At 41.5% G+C, this 20,974-nt stretch overlaps 1 protein-coding gene across 6 annotated transcripts in view; it reads left to right on the plus strand.

Moving 5' to 3' along the window:
* EPS15 (epidermal growth factor receptor pathway substrate 15) overlaps positions 1 to 20,974 on the plus strand; it is a 111,302-nt gene that overhangs the window by 41,167 nt on the left and 49,161 nt on the right. For all 6 annotated transcript variants that reach the window (XM_078854126.1, XM_073357728.2, XM_073357729.2 and 3 more), the window contains exons 9-11: positions 3,800 to 4,000; positions 4,797 to 4,942; positions 16,660 to 16,816. In XM_078854126.1, coding sequence (XP_078710252.1) covers positions 3,800 to 4,000; positions 4,797 to 4,942; positions 16,660 to 16,816 — 504 coding nt within the window. The remainder of the gene's footprint in view (positions 1 to 3,799; positions 4,001 to 4,796; positions 4,943 to 16,659; positions 16,817 to 20,974) is intronic.

Genomic DNA, 20,974 nt, shown 5'->3' on the forward strand with positions numbered 1-20,974 from the left:
TTTGCTCTTCTGCCTCCCCCACTTGCTAAGTCAGTGTCCTCTTTTTGTATAGAAATCACTTGTGAGAGTGAACTTCTAAAGGTTTTATTAGCATTTGAGATGTTTGGTCATATTCATAAATCTAGTATAGGTACCCATTAATTAAAAATATATTTTTTTTAATTCACAAACCATGGGACAGTTGCTTCTAGTTATCAGGTGAGCATACAAGGTTGTAGGTCCATTTCAAAGGGCTTTTTTAAATGTTCTTTTCAAAGGACATTGCATCCTTGCTGGAGTTTAAGCTAAGCTTCCCTTCTTCAGTTAGAAACCATTTGAACATAAATTGCTTCCTTCTCTTGTAGAAGGTGTTGGAGTCTCATTCCAGGTCATTTTTTTCTTGTCTAGGATTTCTGTAGTTCTGTTTGGAGAGAGAATATTATATATGGTGCATTTTTTATGTATTGTAACTTTCACCAGTAGGTACACATACTTGTCACAGCAAGAAGTCCTTATCAGATTTATCTTTTTAAGACTTGTATGTAACTCTAACACTTACGTGAATTCCTATCTTCTTTTCATTAGACCAGGCTTTAACAGCATATGATATTAAATGCTGCTACCTCAAATGGATAAACAGAAAGCTTTTCCTTGGGAGGCCAGTGGTGAAGGATCTAGCAATCTTGAAATGTGATAGGAAACACAGAATTATTTTAACCTCCCCATATTTTTGTATTGGCTCTATACATACTGGACAGGAATTGATTCCATTTAGGAACAGAGACACTGAAAAATTGTTTTACAGGTCCAGCCAAATATCCTAATACTGGCACTTGGGGTGAGGATGAGTGCTCTCAAGGTGGATATGCAATCAACAACACCATTCTTAAATTCAAAAACATATTCTGCATTGATATTTAGTGACCAAATTCAGCAACTGGAAAAACTGATATAAAAGAACGAGCGTAAAACACTGACTCTTCATATTGCTCATTTGTCATCTCCCCCTGTTTTGGGGTCAATCTTTTGGTTCTGCTTTTAGTTTCACTTCAGTACTTGAAAAGTTGAATTTACATGGATAAAAATGAGATTAAAAAGAAGCTCACTCTCTCTTTAATTTGAAGATGAAGAGTAAATAAAACCTGTTGAACTCTTGCTCTGATGATAAATTAGTCAAGGGTGTGTGTTCAGCACTTAAGTCAAGTGGAGAGGAAGGAACCATGTAATCAGGGTGGAGGAAATGTTTGTTTTTCAGTTAGAGAAATTAATAGTATTAATAGTACAAAGGTTCGAACATAAGTGTTTATTAATACAATATTTTAAAACTCATTCGTCTGTGTAAGCCTTTTGAAAAATGAGGTAAACTTTCAGAACTGTGTAAAGGAAACTAGTAGGTATGCATGCCAAAAGCTTGTCTTTAATTTGGTCTTCCAGAAACTGACTCAATAATAGCTCTTCCATGTTAGAGTCAGATACTGGGAGTTTAGCAGTGACTTCAAAATGGTATAAAAATACCAATAGGGAAAACTCTGTTCGTTCTTCATCTTATTGACAAGCATCAACATTTTGAGGTATGGGTATTTAGGCAGATTTAAGAAGACATGGGTATTTAGGCAGATTTAAGGGGACAGAAATAGGAATATCCTTTTGGCAGATAATCATAGAATATCAGGGTTGGAAGGGACCTCAGGAGGTCATCTAGTCCAACCCCCTGCTCAGAGCAGGACCAATCCCCAATTTTTGCCCCAAATGGCCCCCTCAAGGATTGAACTCACAACCCTGGGTTTAGCAGGCCAATGCTCAAACCACTGAGCTATCCCTCCCCCCAGATGAAGGAACCCACAAAATATTTTACTTGTCACTGCTCCGTCACTTTTCACCTATGCTGTCACTTGTTTCAAATTCTTCTAAAATCAGCTTTTTAAATCTCCAATTAACTGTAGTGGTGGACATAATTTCATGTGCACTGTAATAATTCACCTGTAGAGTATTCATCTTTGCCATACTTATAACTTCTATATATGTGTGTGCTGTAATTTTCACATATTTAGCTGAGTGCTAAAACAGTTGATTCATGAAGTTGAGGATTGAATATAACATACTAGGCAAGCAATGGGATGTTAATTAACGTAATGGATAGTCTATAAAATTTTGTGGAATAGTACATCTTAAGTGACCCTTTCTAAGATTTGAACCTTCCTAAAGTATAACCCCACAGTAACCCCTTCCTAAAGTATAACCCCAATTTATTTGAGCATAAGCTTTCGTGAGCTACAGCTGAGCTGTAGCTCACGAAAGCTTATGCTCAAATAAATTTTAGTCTCTAAGGTGCCACAAGTACTCCTTTTCTTTTTGTGGAAGAAACCAGTGAATATGAACAAATGCCACCCACCTGCCTGAACAAGTGGGGGATGTTGAAGAGGCTGGCAGCGAAGGGAGACCTCCCCAGCAGCAAGGGAGGGAGAGGAAGTCAGCTAGCTGTCCCCCTGTCCCCCCACCATTGGAGTCTCTGGCACCCACTGGCCATTTGTGGGGGGGAGGGATACTGATTGGCCCACGTCTGTCCGCTCCAGAGATTTAACTTGGAGCATAGGCTATGTGGAGCCTCTTTTGGCTCCATTCCATTGTCAAAATTTGTGCTCTTGGCCTGGAATTTAACTACTGAAATTGTTTCCTAATATGCAAACCCACAAGTGGTGATTGCTGAATCATCCCCCAACTTTTGGAAACTAATCTAAAAGGTGTTAAACTCCTGCAGTGCAGGATTTGTTTACTTGGCAGTGAACTTCAAAGGAGCCTTCAAAGGCTAATGTTTAATGTGGCAAGCCAGAGAGAACAGAAAGATAGACTTCAGTTTTAGAGGGTTTGGGGAGAGAGAAAAATGACTGTCAAAGGATACTACCTAATTAAAATTTATGAAATATTTCTCTCCTAGAATAAGGAGGGCTGCTTGGTGCTTGATGTTTTGGAAGGCGATGTCTGCTGCTCTCCCTTGGGATGGGATGCATATACAGTTAGGGGGCAGGAGAAACCATAACTGGGCCCTGCCTCTTTGGCTAATGTTCAGAAAGCATTTCATGTCTTTTTAATGTAGATTTACCTTGATGGTCTCTTGTGTTTAAATACACTTCTAATGAAAACATTGAGCCTGACGGTTATACTTGTTTATTCATAGGCTTTTCTATGGTGCTCATTCCCGTGGAATGAATGCTTCATACGTTAATGAATTTATCCCTGTGAGGTAGGGATATATGATTGTCTCCATTTCAGACTTCAGAAACAAAGGCACAGAGAGATTAAGTGACATGTCCAAAGGTCTCTCACAGATCCTGTGGCAGAGCCAGGAGCAGAACCCAGATCTTCAGATCTTTCACCCAATCCAATGCTTCAACCTCAAGGCTATCCTTCTTCTCCTGGTTTGTGAAGTAGTTCGTGAAGTACTGAGTTTAAGTAGGTGGTTGCTGCCTTTCATCGCTTCTGAAGAAAATAGAGGAAAGGGAATTAATTGCTGAGTTGCTGCTCTAACAGTGAGGTGACACTGGGACTATGACCATCCCCTGAAATTGGCAAGACAGGATAGGAATATAAAAGGCAAAAACCAAGAGGGGAAGACCATATTATCCTTGAAAATCTTATTATAAAATGTATCCAGAATGTGCTAGATAACTGTCACCTCTGAGTTATAGGCTGCTTCATTCTTTTGAAAAGATTCTTAAATTTTAGATGGCTTCAAAACTACTGTAGGTCATATCTTAAAATGAAGATAAATCTTACAACCCTGGTTAATGCTGTAACCATCATATCTTGTTTTCATGTTCAGGCCATGTTCTTGGTGTACTGTGCTTTGGAAAAGGAACCAGTGCCAATGTCCTTGCCTTCAGCTTTGGTGCCACCTTCCAAGAGAAAAACTGTCAGTATTCCAGGAGCAGTGCAGTTGATCCCCTCTTCAACATTTGCTAACGATGCTCATCGATCCTCGTCTCCTGTAGGCATTTTACCTGCCAAAGCACCACTAACACAGGTATAGTCCTAAAATTGGCTTGTGTTAAAGTGTTTTCTTTAGTCACTGCTTGTAATGAAATATTATGCAGATGGGTCAGGTCATACAGACTACCTTGATCTATTGGCTGTTTTTGTTTTGTTTCTGTCAATATGTTTATAAAGTTGGGGTAACTGGTGATTGGGAAAGGCAAATATGGATTTAACCATCTGTGAAGATGTTTACTGGAAGTGCTTTTTAGAAGTCTTCTACTATATAAATTTGGCTTCAGGAAAAACTTAGTATACATTTTTAAATTTCAATCAAAAAATGCTTATTTTAAAGCATATGAGCCTTGTGCAAAGGTCAAAACATTAAGAAAACTGTTTTAAAAAAAATCCAACAAAATAGTAGCCCAAGCACACAACCAGATAACATCTGTCTGATCTGGCACAGAGACAAATCCAGTAATCATCAGGCAAGCAATTTACCAACAAATTAATGGTGTGTGTGTGTGGTCTGAGGGGGTTAGTGATAGTGGACTGGATAGCTGATGTAAGTAACTGAAGTGAGACAAGGCCAGGAATATATACCAGTACTTCAAATAAATAAGCCCTGGGGTATGTCCAAAAAAAGCAGCCATTGAGACAAAAAGTCTTACCTGTTCTGACCATGACAGAACCAAGCAACAGGGAGTAGATCTTTCCAAGCTGTCTCATTGCGGTTGGTTATTAGAAAGACTGATGTAATTTGAAGAGATTTAGTACTAGAATTATGTTGTTCCTTGAGATTAAAAATACATTTGTCTTCAAAGAGATTTACCTGTATTTTTTCTTAGTGGGTTGTATCACCTGCCGACAAAATCAAATATGATGAGGTGTTCCTGAAAACTGATAAAGACATGGATGGTTTTATCTCTGGTGTGGAAGCCAGAGAGTTATTCTTGAAGACAGGACTGCCTTCTAACATACTTGCACACATCTGGTAAGAATTTTTCTCTATCACCTTTTTAAAAAATAGAACATCATCTTTTTCTCTCGACACATACTGTTTATGAAAGATGCCACATTGATATCTCTGCAGCCCGAAGTCCTCTGGTTAACTGTGGGACAGGTACAGTATCAGCAGTATATTTGCTTCTACCTTGACCTGAAGGGACTATACTTAGAGGTGAGAGGCTTAGTGCACTTCATGTGGTCATTTGGCCTTTGGCCTCTCTGCTTGGGTTTAATCAGTTCCATTATAATTGTGATAATACTGGGTGTTTTTGATATCCATGTTAAATGTCCAGCCTGTCTTCTACATGATATGGTCCACAGAGCTGTTACAAAAGATACTTTAGCCTGCTTGCAACTTGGGGGCAAAACCTGACTTGTCACTGGCAGCTGTGAATATCTCACCTCCTAAAGTTCTCTCCAGTTTTCTATTCCTGTACAGCAACAGGCAGGCTGAACCAGACTTCTCTGCTGCAGAGATTTTCTGAGGGCAATTCCAAAATTTATTTCAAATTTTTAGACGAGCAAGTTGGTTCAATAATTTGTCTGTCTGTGATTTCTAGCCATGTCCCAAGGCTGCATTTGATTTTTGGGGAGATTTTCTCCTCAGCTGTGTTTCCCCTTCTGAGATGTATGCAGCTTTTGGCACTCCTGTAGGCTTCAGGGAGGGATGGAGAGAGCACAGGCAAGCACTGAGAAAAGCCAGAGGCAAAAGGAAGGGTCTATGTTTATCGCTCAACCTCCTCCGCAAATAGTGTCTAGCTGGGGGGCTTTACCAGCTCTCTGGTCAGAAGATAGTTTTCTCCTCACAGCCCAGGCTGGGTGGGGTCATCTTTCCTGCCTGGGGAAGAATTGGGGAAACAAGCAGGATTGGAGGGCCAGCTCTGCTAGGCAAGATGCAGCTCAGGCCAGGTGTGGGTCACCTTAGCCCCTCTCCTGGCAAGAAAGGAGGCAGGTAGGATTGGTAAAGAGCTAGCCCCCGGGGCAAGCAATCCATCTGTGTGAAGGGACTGAAGCCAGAAGGGCAGCATGCCAGATGGAAAAATCTCACTTCAGTCACTTCTCTCTGGTGGTTAGAGACTAGGGGTTTCTACCTGGGAGAGAGAGTGAACCGGAAGAGTGGCCTCTTCATTGCATAGGCCCGTCAAAGGCAGCCAAGTCCAGGCAGGCATATTCTTAGCCCCTTCCTTTGGTCATGAAAACTTACAGGTGACTTATACATAGGAGTGTCAGAGGACTGTTCATATTTCAGTGCCTCCGCATTCTTTCACAATCAGTGCTAACACAGGTGGACAATGTTGCAGGTCTGTTCCCTCTCAACAGAAAAACCGCATGGCCTAGGGGCTTTTCTCTGGATAGGAAAGGGGAAAATAGTGGGTTTCAAATCTCTTTCATGCAGGAAGAGGGGCTATTGTCTGAGTATCTGATCCCAAAGTTCCCAGCTATTTTAATGATATTGATAATGATATTGAGACTTTATGGAAAACTGAGACTGTTCAGAGTAATTGTAAAAGTCAGCTTGCAATATTGACTCCTGGCAGACACTATAGAAGGAAATTCATGTCATATATGGCAAGTTAAAGCTATCTATGAAGTGTAACAGGAGCAAATATCTCTTTGCAAGTGGTAGCTAGAACATGTTCAGGGTCTGTAGCTGCCCTCTATTGCCCCTGAGCTATCTGCAGGTCTCCCAGACCTATCTGGAATTAGACCCCTGATTAATTCTAGGATCTTTCATTTTGGGAGCGAAAGGGTTACATATAGTTTTGATCAAATGAGATCATTGGATATTGTGTAGCGGGGTGCCTGATGGAGCTGTGCAAGGATTTTAGGAACAGCTTTGTCTTATTCTCCATCTCAGAAACCCATGGATGATTTCATTCAGGTTGTGGCTTTTCCATCTGCTTCATATTGGAACATTGCAATCCACTCCATCCTATTTCTAATCTCAATGAATCAGGGACAAGCAGAACAGGTATCCCCTGATACATCTATCTTTCCTAATGATGGCTGTCTTTAAAGCATTCCCATTTATCCATCCTTGGGCAATTCTTACGCTTTGCAGAAGGAGGGCAGCATTTTTTGTTTTCCTGCTTTTGATTACCATTTGATCTTTATTATGGCTGTTGATTAATCACACTTTTAATCGCACTGTTAAAAAATAGAAAACCTATTGAAATGCATTGAATATTTTGGATGTTTTCTACATTTTCAAATATATCGCTTTCAATTACAAAACAGACTCCAAAGTGTACAGTGCTCACTTTATATTATATTTGATTACGAATACTTGTACTGTAAAAATGATAAACAAAAGAAATAGTATTTTTCATTCACCTCATACAAGTACTATGTAGTTTGATCTTTTTATCATGAAAGTATAACTTAGACATATAGATTTTGTTTGTTTGTTCTATAACTGCACTCAAACAAAACAATGTAAAACTTTAGAGCCTACAAGTCCACTCAGTCCAACTTCTTGTTCAGCCAATCGCTAAGAGAAGTAAGTTTGTTTACATTTACTGGACATAATGCCGCTCATTTTTTATTTATAACGTCACCTGAAAGTGAGAACCACTATTTGCATGGCACTGTTGTAGCCAGTGTTGCAAGATATTTACGTGCCAGATGCGCTAAAGATTCATATGCTTCTTCATGCTTTGGCAACTGTTCCAGAGAACATGCTTCCATGCTGATGATGCTTGTTTAAAAAAAAAAAAAAAAATGCATTAATTAAGTTTGTGACTGAACTCCTTGGGAGGGAATTGTATGTCTCCTGTCCTGTTTTACCCGCATTCTGCCCTATATTTCATGATCTAGCAGTCTGGGATGATGACTCGGCACATGTTGTTCATTTTAAGAACACTTTCACTGCAAATTTGACAAAATGCAAAGAAGGTACCAATGTGAATTTTCTGAACATAGCTACAGCACTCAACCCGAGGTTTAAGAATCTGAACTGTTTCCAAAATCTGAGAGGGATGAGGTGTGGAGCATGCTTTCAGAAGTCTTAAAAGAGCAACATTCTGATGCGGAAACTACAGAACCCAAACCACCAAAAAGGATAATCAACTTTCTGCTGATAGCATCTGACTCAGATGATGAGATTGAACATGCGTTGGTCCACACTGCTTTGGATTGTTGTCAAGCAGAACCCATCATCAGCATGGACGCATGTCCTCTGAAATGGTGGTTGCAGAATGAAGGGACATATGAAACTTTGCCACATCTGGCATGTAAATATCTTGCAATGCTAGCTACAACAGTGCCATGCAAATGCCTGTTCTCACTTCCAGGTGACATTGTAAACAAGAAGGGAGCAGCATTATCTTCTGCAAATGTAAACAGACTTGTTTGTCTGCATGATCAACTGAACAAGAAGGAAGACTGAGTGGAGTTGTAGGCTCTAAAGTTTTACATTGTTTTTTATTTTTGAATGCAGTTTTTGTATACATTCTACATTTGTAAGTTCCACTTGCATGGTAAAGAGATTGCACTGCAGGACCTGCAATGGGGGAGTTGAAAAAACTTATTTCTTTTGTTTTTTACAGTGCAAATATTTGAAATAAAAAAATAAATATAAACTGAGCCCTGTATACTTTGTATTCTATGTTGTAATTTAAATCAATATATTTGAAAATGTAGAAAACATGCAAAAATATTTAAATGGTATTCTATTGTTTAACAGTGTGATCAATCATGTGATTAATCACGATTAATTTTTTTAATCGCTTGACAGCCGTAATCTTTATACATGCTCCCAGGGATCCTCTCCAGGATTGTGGTAGCAATAATATATTGGCTTTTGTGAAGAAGGAAATTCGCTGGTCACTTCTTGGACTGTTTTCAATCTGAGTTCTATACAGAGAGAAAGCTGAAGCGAACATGCAGTGATGTGGTTGCTGGAGTATGTTGGGTTCAGGGCAGACGTGGTACCAGGAAAGTCAGTCATAGCCCTGGCCTGAGGATAAGGACTATGATGTACATTATTTCAGAAGAATGTTAACAGAAGATGAAGATGGCCATAAACAAGTGGTCACAGAAACAAAAATCCAATTTTTTTTTAACGTATTGTGAATCCTCATCTTAAGCACAGCTATGCTTCAGTGATCAAGTACATATGATACCTAGCCAATAAAACCTTGTATCCACTCCATAGCTCACCCTATCTCATGTGCTGGCAGAACTCTAGCTTGAGTGGTATATTCTCTGCTCCCTCAACTGGTGAATGCAGAGAATCAGATATATATATATATATATATATATATATATATTTTTTTTTAAATGGAATCTTCCAGTTCAGCTCAGGAAATGTGTACCAGAAACAGAGAGCACAGTACCCACTAGCTAGAACAATGATTGATTGAGGTCTTGGAGCACTGTTCCTTCACTGGATGACAGACCTGTTCTGGAGGTGACAGTGAACGTGTTCGATAGGGTTTTCGTAGTAACTGGGAAGAACATGATCAGCCTATACCCCAAAGAAATTCTCCTGCCCTGTGTGGAGCAGAGTTTCTTATCTCCATGTGCACAGCCCATGAGGGGGAGATGAATACCAAGACTTACATGGCAGAAGTTGGATTAGCAGTGTGGCTGCAGCATCAAAAAGTATCTTACTCATTGTAAGTTAGTTTGGAGGGCTGGTGATTGATCTCTTTGCAGCTGAGAAAAGTAAAGTGCTCTGTGGCACATTTGTGTTGGAATCTAGGGTATGAGGTAGTGAATGACATCTTGCAAAGGTGGACACGGTCCCTCTATATGTCTTCCCACTTTTTCAGCTGTGCCCCAGGATAATACAAATATCACTGCTGCTCTCTCATTCCTGTTTCTGCCTTTCTAGTTGAGGAGGCTATGTCTCGGTCTCACAGAGCGGTCCTCCATCCAGGGCCAGACATGTTTAAAATGAATACTTGAATGAAGTCATTATTGCTCTTGTGAGCCCCAGTGAAAAGTCAACAGATGGAACTTATTATATTTACTGGTGCAAAGTCCACAGTTTAACTATCCTGTTAAACCAGTTTAAAAATAGCTTTGAGTTCCCCCTTCATTTTGAGTGTTCAAGGAAGAAGGTCAAAGTCTCAGTAGTATAATGATCTCATCATATTCAAGAAAAGTTCTGTACAAATCCCAACATTAAATACTTCATTAGGGCATCATCCTTACTCTAATGCTGTAAGGTCAGAGACCACTACCTTAGAACCGTATTATGCTTCTTACAGCACTACTCAGATGGAACCCTGGCAGGAGGTGTCATTTTACATCTCTACTCTTTGGTAGCTATTAGGAGGCCTACTCTATATCCAGTTGGCTGAGGCTTTTTATCTGAAGTTGGGAGCTTTACTCAAGATCCAGAATCTTACTTTTAATTGAATAGTCCTCACAATGTCATAGCATTCATTCTCTAGGTAAGATAAAGAAATGTTTCTCCTACAATTCAGCATTAAAGTCCAGTCTTTAGGAGCAGTTGACAATCTCAGGGCAGAGTAGTCCTGTCTCCTGTATTGAGATCTGCTAGACAGCCATTATTTCACCAAATTATGCTTACTGCTCATCTAATTTTAGCTAATGCCACTTCCTTCCTTTTGCCAAGAGTTTTCGCCATGCCTTTATATCTAGGAGAGGATATTAAATCATAATTCACTTTTGTTTTGGATATGTATATTTACCCTTCTTACCCTGCAGGCACGCTGCTATGAAAATCCATTATAATGGATCTGTGGCCCTTAGCATGAAGAAGCATAGGAAAACTTATTTGTGCTTTCCTGAATTTCCTTTATTCACGTAATAAGATCCACAGATCTGGTCCACCTTAGCCCTGGTCTACACTTCGAGTTTAGGTCGAATTTAGCAGCGTTAGGTCGATTTAACCCTGTACCCGTCCACATGACCAAGCCTATTTTGTCGACTTAAAGGGCTTTGAAAATCAATTTCTGTACTCCTCCCCGGTGAGGGGTTTAGCGCTAAAATCTACCTCTCTGGGTCAAATTTGGGGTCGTTGGATGCAATTCGACGGTATTGGCCTCCGGGAGCTATCCCAGAGTGCTCCGTTGTGACCGCTCTGGACAGCACTCTCAACTCAGATGCACTGGCCAGGTAGACGGGGAAAGCCCCGGGAACTTTTGAATTTCATTTCATGTTTGGCCAGCGTGGTGACCTGACAAGCACAGGTGACCATGCAGTCCCAGAATTGCAAAAGAGCTCCAGCATGGACCGAACGGGAGGTACTGGATCTGATCGCTATATGGGGAGAAGAATCCATGCAGGCAGAACTCCGTTCCAAAAGACAAAATGCCAATATATTTGCCAAAATCTCCAAGGGCATGATGGACAGAGGCGACAACAGGGACACAGAGCAGTGCCGTGTGAAAATTAAGGATCTCAGGCAAGACTATTAAAAAACAAAGGAGGCTAAACGGTCCCTCTGGATCAGAGCCTCATACATGCCGCTTCTATAATGAGCTGCATGTAATTCTAGCGGGAGTTCCTACAACTTCCCCACTGCTGTCCGTGGACACCTGCAAGGGGGGAGTCTCATGCAACAGGGATGAGGATTTTGTGGAGGAGGTTGAAGATAGCGCACAGCAGGCAAGCGGAGAATCCCTTCTCCCTGGCAGCCAGGAACTGTTCATCCCCACTGGAGCCAATACCCTCCCAAGGCAGGCTCCCGGACCATGAAGCCGGAGAAGGTACCTCTGGTGAGTGTACCTTTGTAAATATAATACAGGGTTTAAAAGCAAGCGTGTTTAATGAGTAATTTGGCCTGAAGACTTGGGATGCATTTACGGCCAGTATAGCTACTGGAAAAGTCTGTTAACGTGTCTGGGGATGGAGCGGAAATCCTCCAGGGACATCTCCATGAAGCTCTCCTGGAGGTACTCTAAAAGCCTTTGCAGAAGGTTTCTGGGGAGGGCAGCCTTATTCCGTCCTTCATGGTAGGACACTTTACCATGCCCAGGGGACATTCAGAGGTTCCCATTCCTGCTGGGCTGTTTACCTTTGGCTGAAAAGGAATCATCCCCGCTGTTAGCCATGCGGCGTGGGGAGGCCCGTTCATGCTGGTATGTTCACATTTGGCTGACAGGGATCTTCCCTTAGACGCGTGGTGGGGCGGGAAGGTGAAGTGATCATCCCAGAGAATTGGGTGGAGGGGGGATTTGGGTTGTGCTGCACATTCACCCTAAAACCGCAGCCCCTCCTTTTAAATGGCCAACCCAACGGGCTTTGCTTGGTATGGGAAAGGAGGGCGCTGCTGTTTGAAACCATTCCTACAAGTTATGAAGGTTGAAGAAGCTGAAACCCTTTGACTTACCATGGCTGCCTGCAAGCCAAATTCTGTTGCCCAGCTGAGCATGTGTGATGTCTCACACCAAACCGGCAGGTACTCAATTTAAGAGGCAAAATGCGACCTTGTACCAAAAACACATGTGCTGTGTAATGTGAATCACTTGATTCAGTGTGAAATGGTCTTCCCTTTGTTCTCCAAAATGTATCTTTTTAAATACTACTCTCCCTTTTCTTCCTCCCGCAGCTGCAAATGTTTCTATGCTCCCCCTATCATCTCTGTCCCAGAGGCTAGCGCAGATTAGAAGGCGAAAAAAACGCACTCTTGATTACATGTTCTCAGAGCTCATGCAGTCCTCCCGCACTGAAAGAACTCAGCAGAATGCGTGTAGGCAAACAATTGCAGAGTCCAGGAAAGTGTTAAATGAACGTGATGAGAGGAGGGATGAGCACGATGAGACGAGGCAGGATGGAATGCTGAGGCTAATGGGGGAGCAAACTGACATGCTAAGGCATCTGGTGGAGCTGCAAGAAAGGCAGTAGGAGCACAGACCGCCGCTGCAGCCTCTGTATTACTGCCTGCCTTCCTCCCCAAGTTCCATATCCTCCTCACCCAGACACCCAAGAACACGGGGGGAGGGGGAGGCTACGGGCACCCAGCTACTCCACCCCCAGAGGATTGCCCAAGCAACAGAAGGCTGGCATTCAATATGTTTTTTGAATTGTAGTGTGGCCTTGTCCTTCCCTCCTCCCCTCATCCACCACCCCACCCGGTGCTTCCCTCCTCACCCCCCCCCTCCCGGGCTACCTTGCAAGTTTTCACTCTATTTGTGTGATGAATTAATAAAGGATGCATGATTTTGAAACAATAATGACTTTGCCTCTGAAAGCAATGATCAAAGGGGGGAGGTCCGTTGGCTTACAGGGAAGGAGAATCAATCAAGGGGGTGAGTTTTCATCAAGGAGAAACAAACAGAACTGTCACACTGTAGCCTGGCCACGGCCAGTCAAAGCTGGTTTTCAAAGCTTCTCTGATGCGCAGGACACCCAGCTGTGCTCTTTTAATCGCCCTGGTGTCTGGCTGAGTGTAATCGGCCGCCAGGCGATTTGCCTCATCCTCCCACCCCACCATAAACGTCTTCCCCCTTACTCTCACAGATATTGTGGAGCACACAGCAAGCAGCAATAACAATGGGAATATTGGTTTTGCTGAGGTCTAACTTAGTCAGTAAACTGCCGGCGCGCCTTTAAACGTCCAAATGCACATTCTACCACCATTCTGCACTTGCTCAGCCTATAGTTGAACTGCTCCTTACTACTGTCCAGGCTGCCTGTGTATGGTTTCATGAGCCATGGCATTAAGGAGTAGGCTGGTACCCAAGGATAACTCTAGGCATTTCAATGTCCCCAACGGTAATTTTCTGGTCTGGGAAGTAAGTTCCTTCCTGCAGCTGTTCAAACAGACCAGAGTTCCTGAAGATGTGAGTGTCCTACACCTTTCCTGGCCATCCCACGTTGATGTTGGTGAAACATCTCTTGTGATCCACCAGTGCTTGCAGCACCATTGAAAAGTACCCCTTGCGGTTTATGTACTGGCTGCCAAGGTGGTTCAGTCCCAAGATAGGGACCCATGGTTTGAGAGAAGCCTATGTCCGTCTCCTCATCACTATCGTGATCGCTCTGTCATCGCCTCCTTGCCTGCTTTTTGTAGGTTCTGCACATGCTGCAGGATAATGCACGAGGTGTTTACAATGCTCATAACATCAGCGGTGAGCTGAGCGGGCTCCATGCTTGCCGTGGTATGGTGTCTGCAGGAGAGCAGAGTTGCAGCGGGAAGCGGTGGATGATGACGGATGCCACGAGAATAGATACTTATACATAACAACAAGAGGACCTGCGAGGTGGATTCATGGCACCAGGAGAGCAGAGTTGCAGCGGAAGTGGTGGATGATGACAGCGGTTAGCAGTCCTACTGCGCCATCTGCTGACAGCAGTATAGCGTCTGCATGGAAAAAAGGCACAAAACGATTGTCTGCCGTTGCTTTCACAGAGGGAGGGGCAACTGACAACATGTACCCAAAACCACCCGTGACAATGTTTTTGCCCTATCAGGCATTGGGAGCTCAACCCAGAATTCTAATGGGCAGCAGAGACTGCGGGAACTCTGGGATAGCTACCCACAGTGCAACACTCCGAAAGTCGATGCTAGCCACGGTACTGTGGATGCACTCTGCCGACTTAATGCGCTTAGTGGGGGGACACACAATCGACTGTGTAAAATCGCTTCCTAAAAATCGACTTCTATAAATTCGACCTAATTTCGTAGTGTAGACATACCCTTAAAGACAAACATCATTCAGAATAGAGATGGAAATTGGCATCCCAGGATTTGGGTTGGTGGTTAGGTGGAATTTACTGTGCTCAGCAGTATGAGAAATTGTGGTGCTTTTTCCTCCAATTATATTTAATTTAGGAAAGTAGATTTGAATTATCCTCACTGTGGAAGTTGTCAACTGAAGGGAACTTGATGAGGCATGGCATTCCCCTGCTGCCAGTAATGGAGAAGTCCGGTTCTGTTCCCAACTTGAAAACAGGCTGAAGTACCCTTTGTAACAGATCTGTGGACCTTATAACTTGAAGAAAGGAAATTTTTCAGATAAACATGGATACATTTTCCTATTTTGAATCTTGCTAAGTTCTTGGCCTCAGTGACTTCCTATGGCAATAAGTTTCACAGTTTAATTATGAATTGTATGAAAATTTTTTTTATCAATTTTGAATTTGCCAAAACTGATCTGTATGATATGGAGATTTGTCTACTAAATGTTGGAATGAGAAATAGAATATCCTACAATATTTACTTTTGTAATGCATACATTTACATTAATTTGTTTACATTTAAACTCTTCAGACTTTCACTTCACCTAGTGCCTTTTTGTAGTACAATTTTTGTAAGTACTAGGTAAAAAGGTCCTAGGTAATGTGTTTCAGTTCATATCTGAGGCATCATCTAGTACCTTGAGGATAGGTCTAGGACTGATTTCTTAACCTGCCTGTGTCACGAGTTAGTTGTTTGGCTTTGAAAAAGTTAATTATGGCTTGGTTTTCCAGCTTTTGAGTACTGGTAAATCCTCTGAAGTGAAATGGTGCTTCAGGTGCTTAGCATCTTTGAAAGTCACTTCATTTTTCAGGGCTAAGTTCCACAAATCCATCACATTGGGGATCCAGCTGGCTTGTGTCTTGGACAGAACCAGACCAGTCATATTACTGGAATGAGTGGAATGTCCTGCCTGCTATAATTCTCCCCAGTTTTTTCTGTCTCTACAGTGACAGGCAGACTTAGCTAAACCTCACATTTGCAGAATTCTTCTGAGGAGAATTCCAAAACTTTATTTCAGATTTCTATCAACTTGGTTCAGTAACTCAACATTTCAGCTGTGTCCCAGGGCTGCATTTGTGTCTTGAGCTTTTTTCCTCTCAGCTTTTCTTCCTGAGGTGCTGCAGCTTGCTGGTGACCCTGCAACTGGTCAAGAAGAGAGCAAAACTAGAATAAAACAGGAAAAAGTCTCTCTTTTTCTCTCTCTCTCCTGCTCCACCTCCCTTATTAAGCATCTTGACAGTGATCTTAGGCCACTTGAGTGAGCACAATGCACCCCACTCCCCTTAGCAACTCAATTTTGGTAAATGTCCTCTGTTGCTCTTTCTCTGGGCAGAAAAGGGTTCTCTAGAGGCAGATAGATAGAATCAATTCTAATGGCATGTATCCTTCAGCCTTTTGTCCCTGAGGGCAGCAACATCCGAAGAGCAGTGTGCCCACTAAAAACAAAAAAACCGTCTTAGTCCATTGCAGCTGCATGAGCAGCCATCTGCTCCTAACTGATGCTCAACCATTTCCGCCACTTGGGCTATGGATGAAAGGCTTTGGACACAGTATGAACATTGCAGAATCTGGAGCATGTGGTCCTCGCTGCTGTCACCATATAGTAGACATCAGGGCTTCCTTCATGGTAGCTCACGTTTGGACCCCTAAGAGAAATGAGCATGTGTGGACCCCATGTAGTAGAGAGGTGTAGAACCATGGGACCTCCCATCCTAGATAAGCCCATTAATTTCTGGGGAATCCAGTTTGAAACCCCAGTCTGATCCTTGGGAGATCCAGAAGTTGTCCTATACATGTGTTCAAAATAAAGGGGGGTGACAGAGAGAGGGGAGAAGAGGAGCAAGAGAGGAGGATGATATGCACTTTCCTCAGTGTTGAGGATTAATTGCTGTTTGTAAGGTGATTTGAAGATATAAAACAGTATGTGACAGTTGCTGTCATAATTTTCCACTGCCTGCGCATGCACTCCTAAACAATATTGTACGTGTAGAAATGAGGTGTTGCACCTAATCAGTTATTCTGTGTCTGTGTGTTTTTGTATACAGGGGCCTCTGTGACACACAGGACTGTGGAAAGCTTTCAAAAGAACAATTTGCCTTGGCTTTCCATTTAATTAATCAGAAGTTAACAAAGGGCATTGATCCTCCTCAGATTCTGACTACAGAAATGATCCCTCCATCAGACAGAGCCAGCTTACTGAAGGTAAGGATTTTACAGAAGGCTTTTAAGTAGAAACCTCAAAAATACTAAACAAACTCTGAATTCAAGTGCTATTAAATAAAAAAAAAAAATTAAATCCAATTTTTAAAATCTAGACATGGTGGTGCTATCAAGAAAAAACAAGATTAACTGCCATGAACAGATGTACTGTTTTTGTCAGTTTACATCCATAGATATAATGTCTGCATAAATGCTTTCTTAGCAAACTTATTTGCTACACCAGCCAACCAAGCAAAGACACCATGCTGTTGAGGAACCATGAAATCAGCTTGTCGAAAGAATAAATCTATTCCTGAGTATCCAAGGATGAACTTCATTGTGGACCTGAAATATTATATGCACAAATTATCCTTTTCCTTAATATTGAGACAGAGTTTTTAAAAGTGGTATTTTCACATTTCCCTCTTTCAAGAAGTCAGTCTCTACTAAAATAAATTAAACCCTTTTTCAGCTCTGTGATTAATTATTTAAAAGAGCATGTTTTAAATTTTTTAGCTATCCATTTGTATTCATAATAACGTTTCAGATGTCCTCAGACCCCTTTGGCCATTAAACCATCCACTGCTGTATTGACTCTGAGGCTTTTAATTGCTTAAAGTTTTATTTATTAGAGAAACAGTCAGATAAGATTTTGTTGTGACCTCTTATTTGTGTACGATGCATTGTAATAGCTGTGATTACTAACATTTTCTCTTGGTTGCGCTGAATATTGACGCAGCTGTGCTATCTTCATAATAAACAGAATGAGAAATTCTCACCTGAAAATTGCTAAACTTGAAATTTTGCATGCCTTTTGAGTTTTTTGCAATTGGTATCTAATTTTTTTATATTCAGTTTAAAAAAAACAAAAACAAAAAACAACGTGCTTTATTTGTGCCTTTACTAATTTTTTTGTGTGTTTGCTTTCTTTTCTGTCTTTTCCAGTTTGGACTATTTTTTCCATTCTGCACCACTCTGCTTTACATCTTTATTATTCTGTCAGTTTCTTAACTCTGCTTTCTCAAGGTTAGAGGTTCTTCGCTTTTTCTAATATATAATATCTGTTGGCTTGGTAGTGAACATTTCTAAATATCTCTTCAGTAGTCTTTGAAATAGCATAGCATTTAGGTAGATATTGAGTTATGCTGAAATCTGAAATTATTGCTGTTTTAACTAGCCTTGCATCTGTAAGGCTCCCATGTTGCTTTGCAAACTTAAAACATTAAAAACTATTAGTTTACTCTATTTATCAATAAAGATTGTTCCAGGTATCAGAGAAATTCAGCCATCTTTGGGGCGGGGGCAAATGTTGGTTTTGTGTGCTGCTGAAGTTCAGAATAGGAAGTGACATGTTTTATCCCATTGAAACTGCAGAGAAAACGCTAAGACAGAGTGTAAACACCCTGAATCTGATAACTGGCACTATCACTGGAGCGAATATCCATGCTGTTACAGAAGGAGTTGTGAAACATGTAATGTCCAGACTTTGATTTGTACAGTAGCGGAGATCAGTATTGCTTGCTACTTTTTTTTAGTGCATCACGTGATATCTTCTTAGCATTCCTAAAATACTGAGATCAACTGAGATTTGCAATGAGTTTTAACTTCAGTATACAAAATGACTAAGAAATTATTTAAAAGAAGGAAGGAAATGGGTTTCAGCTGGTTCTGTAAATCCCTCCCATACTTTTGAACATTACTAGGGAATTTATGAACACTTATTAATCTGTTCAGCTGACTGAACATGCAGCTCTTTGCAAAAGAGGTGCTCTTTTATGCAATAAAATATCCAGTATAGACAACTACATGCCCCTACTTGGGATTTATACGGGACGGCTAAAAATCAAGGTTGGCGGGGGGGGGGAACAAGTGCTGCTGACAGCCACTGAAGTGGTATCACATACTGTGGCTTGTACAGAGTGAGAACTGTTGAGCTGCACCATTATTCTTTTGATTCCCTCTGCCAGTGTGACGACATTTTTTGCTACGAGTATGTCAACAGGCATAATCATAAAGCACGACTCACTGTTGGGGTAGAAGAAAGGAATGGGTTGACAAGTAATCATTTTCCTGGGAGAGTTCTACCTTTACTAACGTCGCTGTCATTAAGAATTAATATAATTGGTTTCTTGGGGGAAGAGAGTAGGTGATGTAATAGGTTAATTTTCTGCGATCTCTCCAATTTTTCAACTTCCTTTTTGAGATGTGGGCACCAGAACTAGATGAAGTATTCTGGTATTTGTCTCACCAATGCTGTATGCAGAAGTAAAATCACTCGCTACCCCATTGTTTATATATCCAAAAACCTCATTAGCTATTTTTGCCACAGTATCTCATTGAGAGCTCCTGTTGAATTGCTTGTCCACAATACCCCCAAATCCTTTTCCATGATACAGTCCCCCGTTGTGTAGGTATGGCCTGAATTCCTTGTTCCGAGAGGTATAACTTTGCATTTGGCTGCATTAAAATGAATTTTGAATGTGTCCAATTTACCATGTGATCCAGATTGCTGTATTCGCAAAAAGAAAAGGAGTACTTGTGGCACCTTAGAGACTAACCAATTTATTTGAACATAAGCTTTCGTGAGCTACAGTTCACTTCATCGGATGCATAAAGTGGAAAATACAGTCAGGAGATTTATACACACACAGACCATGAAAAAATGGGTGTTTATCATACACATTGTAAGGAGAGTGATCACTTTAGATAAGCTATTACCAGCAGGAGAGTGGGGTGGGAGGAGGTATTATTTCATGGTCTCTGTGTATATAATGTCTTCTGCAGTTTCCACAGTATGCATCCGATGAAGTGAGCTGTAGCTCACGAAAGCTTATGCTCAAATAAATTGGTTAGTATCTAAGGTGCCACAAGTACTCCTTTTCTTTTTGCGAATACAGACTAACACGGCTGTTACTCTGAAACCTGTCAGATTGCTGTATGTGACTGCCCTGTCCTTCTCAGTATATATCTCTCCACCACTCTGTCTCATCCTTAAATTTAATCAGCAGTGATTTTATATTTACTTCTAGATCACTGATGAAAATATTGAACAGTATTGGGCATAGTACTGATCCCTGCAGAACCCCACTAGAGTCACCCCTACTTTGTGACAGTTCCCCACTGAAAACAGCTTTTTGAGATCTGTCAATTAGTCAACTCTTAATATTAGAGGAGGATTTTGTTCTTAGAGGGGATCTCAAGAAGAGACTCGATGGAATACTGTGTCTTGGAGAGAGGCGAGTGCCTTTCAGGATCCATCATCTCCTCAGCCATTTCTAAAAAAGCCTTAAAGGTCTTTTAGCAGGGTGGATCCAGGCCTTTAAACATCTTCAAACCTCTAAAGAGGTCAGAGATAATGGAAGGGCTTTTGAATTGATTGCCCCCGTGGAGAAAAGGCAAGTAAAGCTCTGATCCTGCCGTGAGTTCTGTGTGGGTAGATCCCTGGGGCTGATCTAATTTACAGCAGACTTACATGGCTACCAGTGCGCTGCTCTGCAGCCTAAAAGAACTGTTTAAAAAGTATTCATTTCAGTTTTTGAATGAGTTCAAATGCCATCAGAAATCCTAGTTCACTGGGAATCCTGATCTGTGAAAAACAATTGTGCATTTTGATTATGACCAAAAGTCTGGATTTGAGAGGCAGTAGTCTTAGAGCTGCAGGGGCCTTGCATGTCCTTGGCTAATGTGACGCCAATTTTTAAAAAGGGCTCCAGAGGTGATTCTGGCAATGACAGGCCAGTTAGCCTGACTTCAGTACCGGGCAAACTGGTTGAAACTATAGTAAAGAACAAAATTGTCAGACACGTAGATGAACATAATTTGTTGGGGAAGAGGCAACATGGTTTTTGTCAAGGGAAATCATGCCTCATCAATCTGCTAGAAGTCTTTGAGGGGGTCAACAAGAATGTGGACAAGGGGGATCCTGTGGATATAATGTACTTAGATTTTCAGAAAGCCTTTGATAAGTTTCCTCACCAAAGGCTCTTAAACAAGTAAGGTGTCATGGGATAAGAGGGAAGGTCCTCTCATGGAGTGGTAACTGGTTAAGAGATAGGAAACAAAGGGTGAGAATAAATGGTCAGTTTTCAGAATGGAGAGAGGTAAATAGTGGTGGCCCCCAGGGGTCAGTACTGGATCCAGTCCTATTCAACATATTCATAA

The sequence above is a fragment of the Lepidochelys kempii genome, chromosome 8, assembly GCF_965140285.1.
Source record: "Lepidochelys kempii isolate rLepKem1 chromosome 8, rLepKem1.hap1, whole genome shotgun sequence".
Lineage (NCBI taxonomy): Eukaryota > Metazoa > Chordata > Testudines > Cheloniidae > Lepidochelys > Lepidochelys kempii.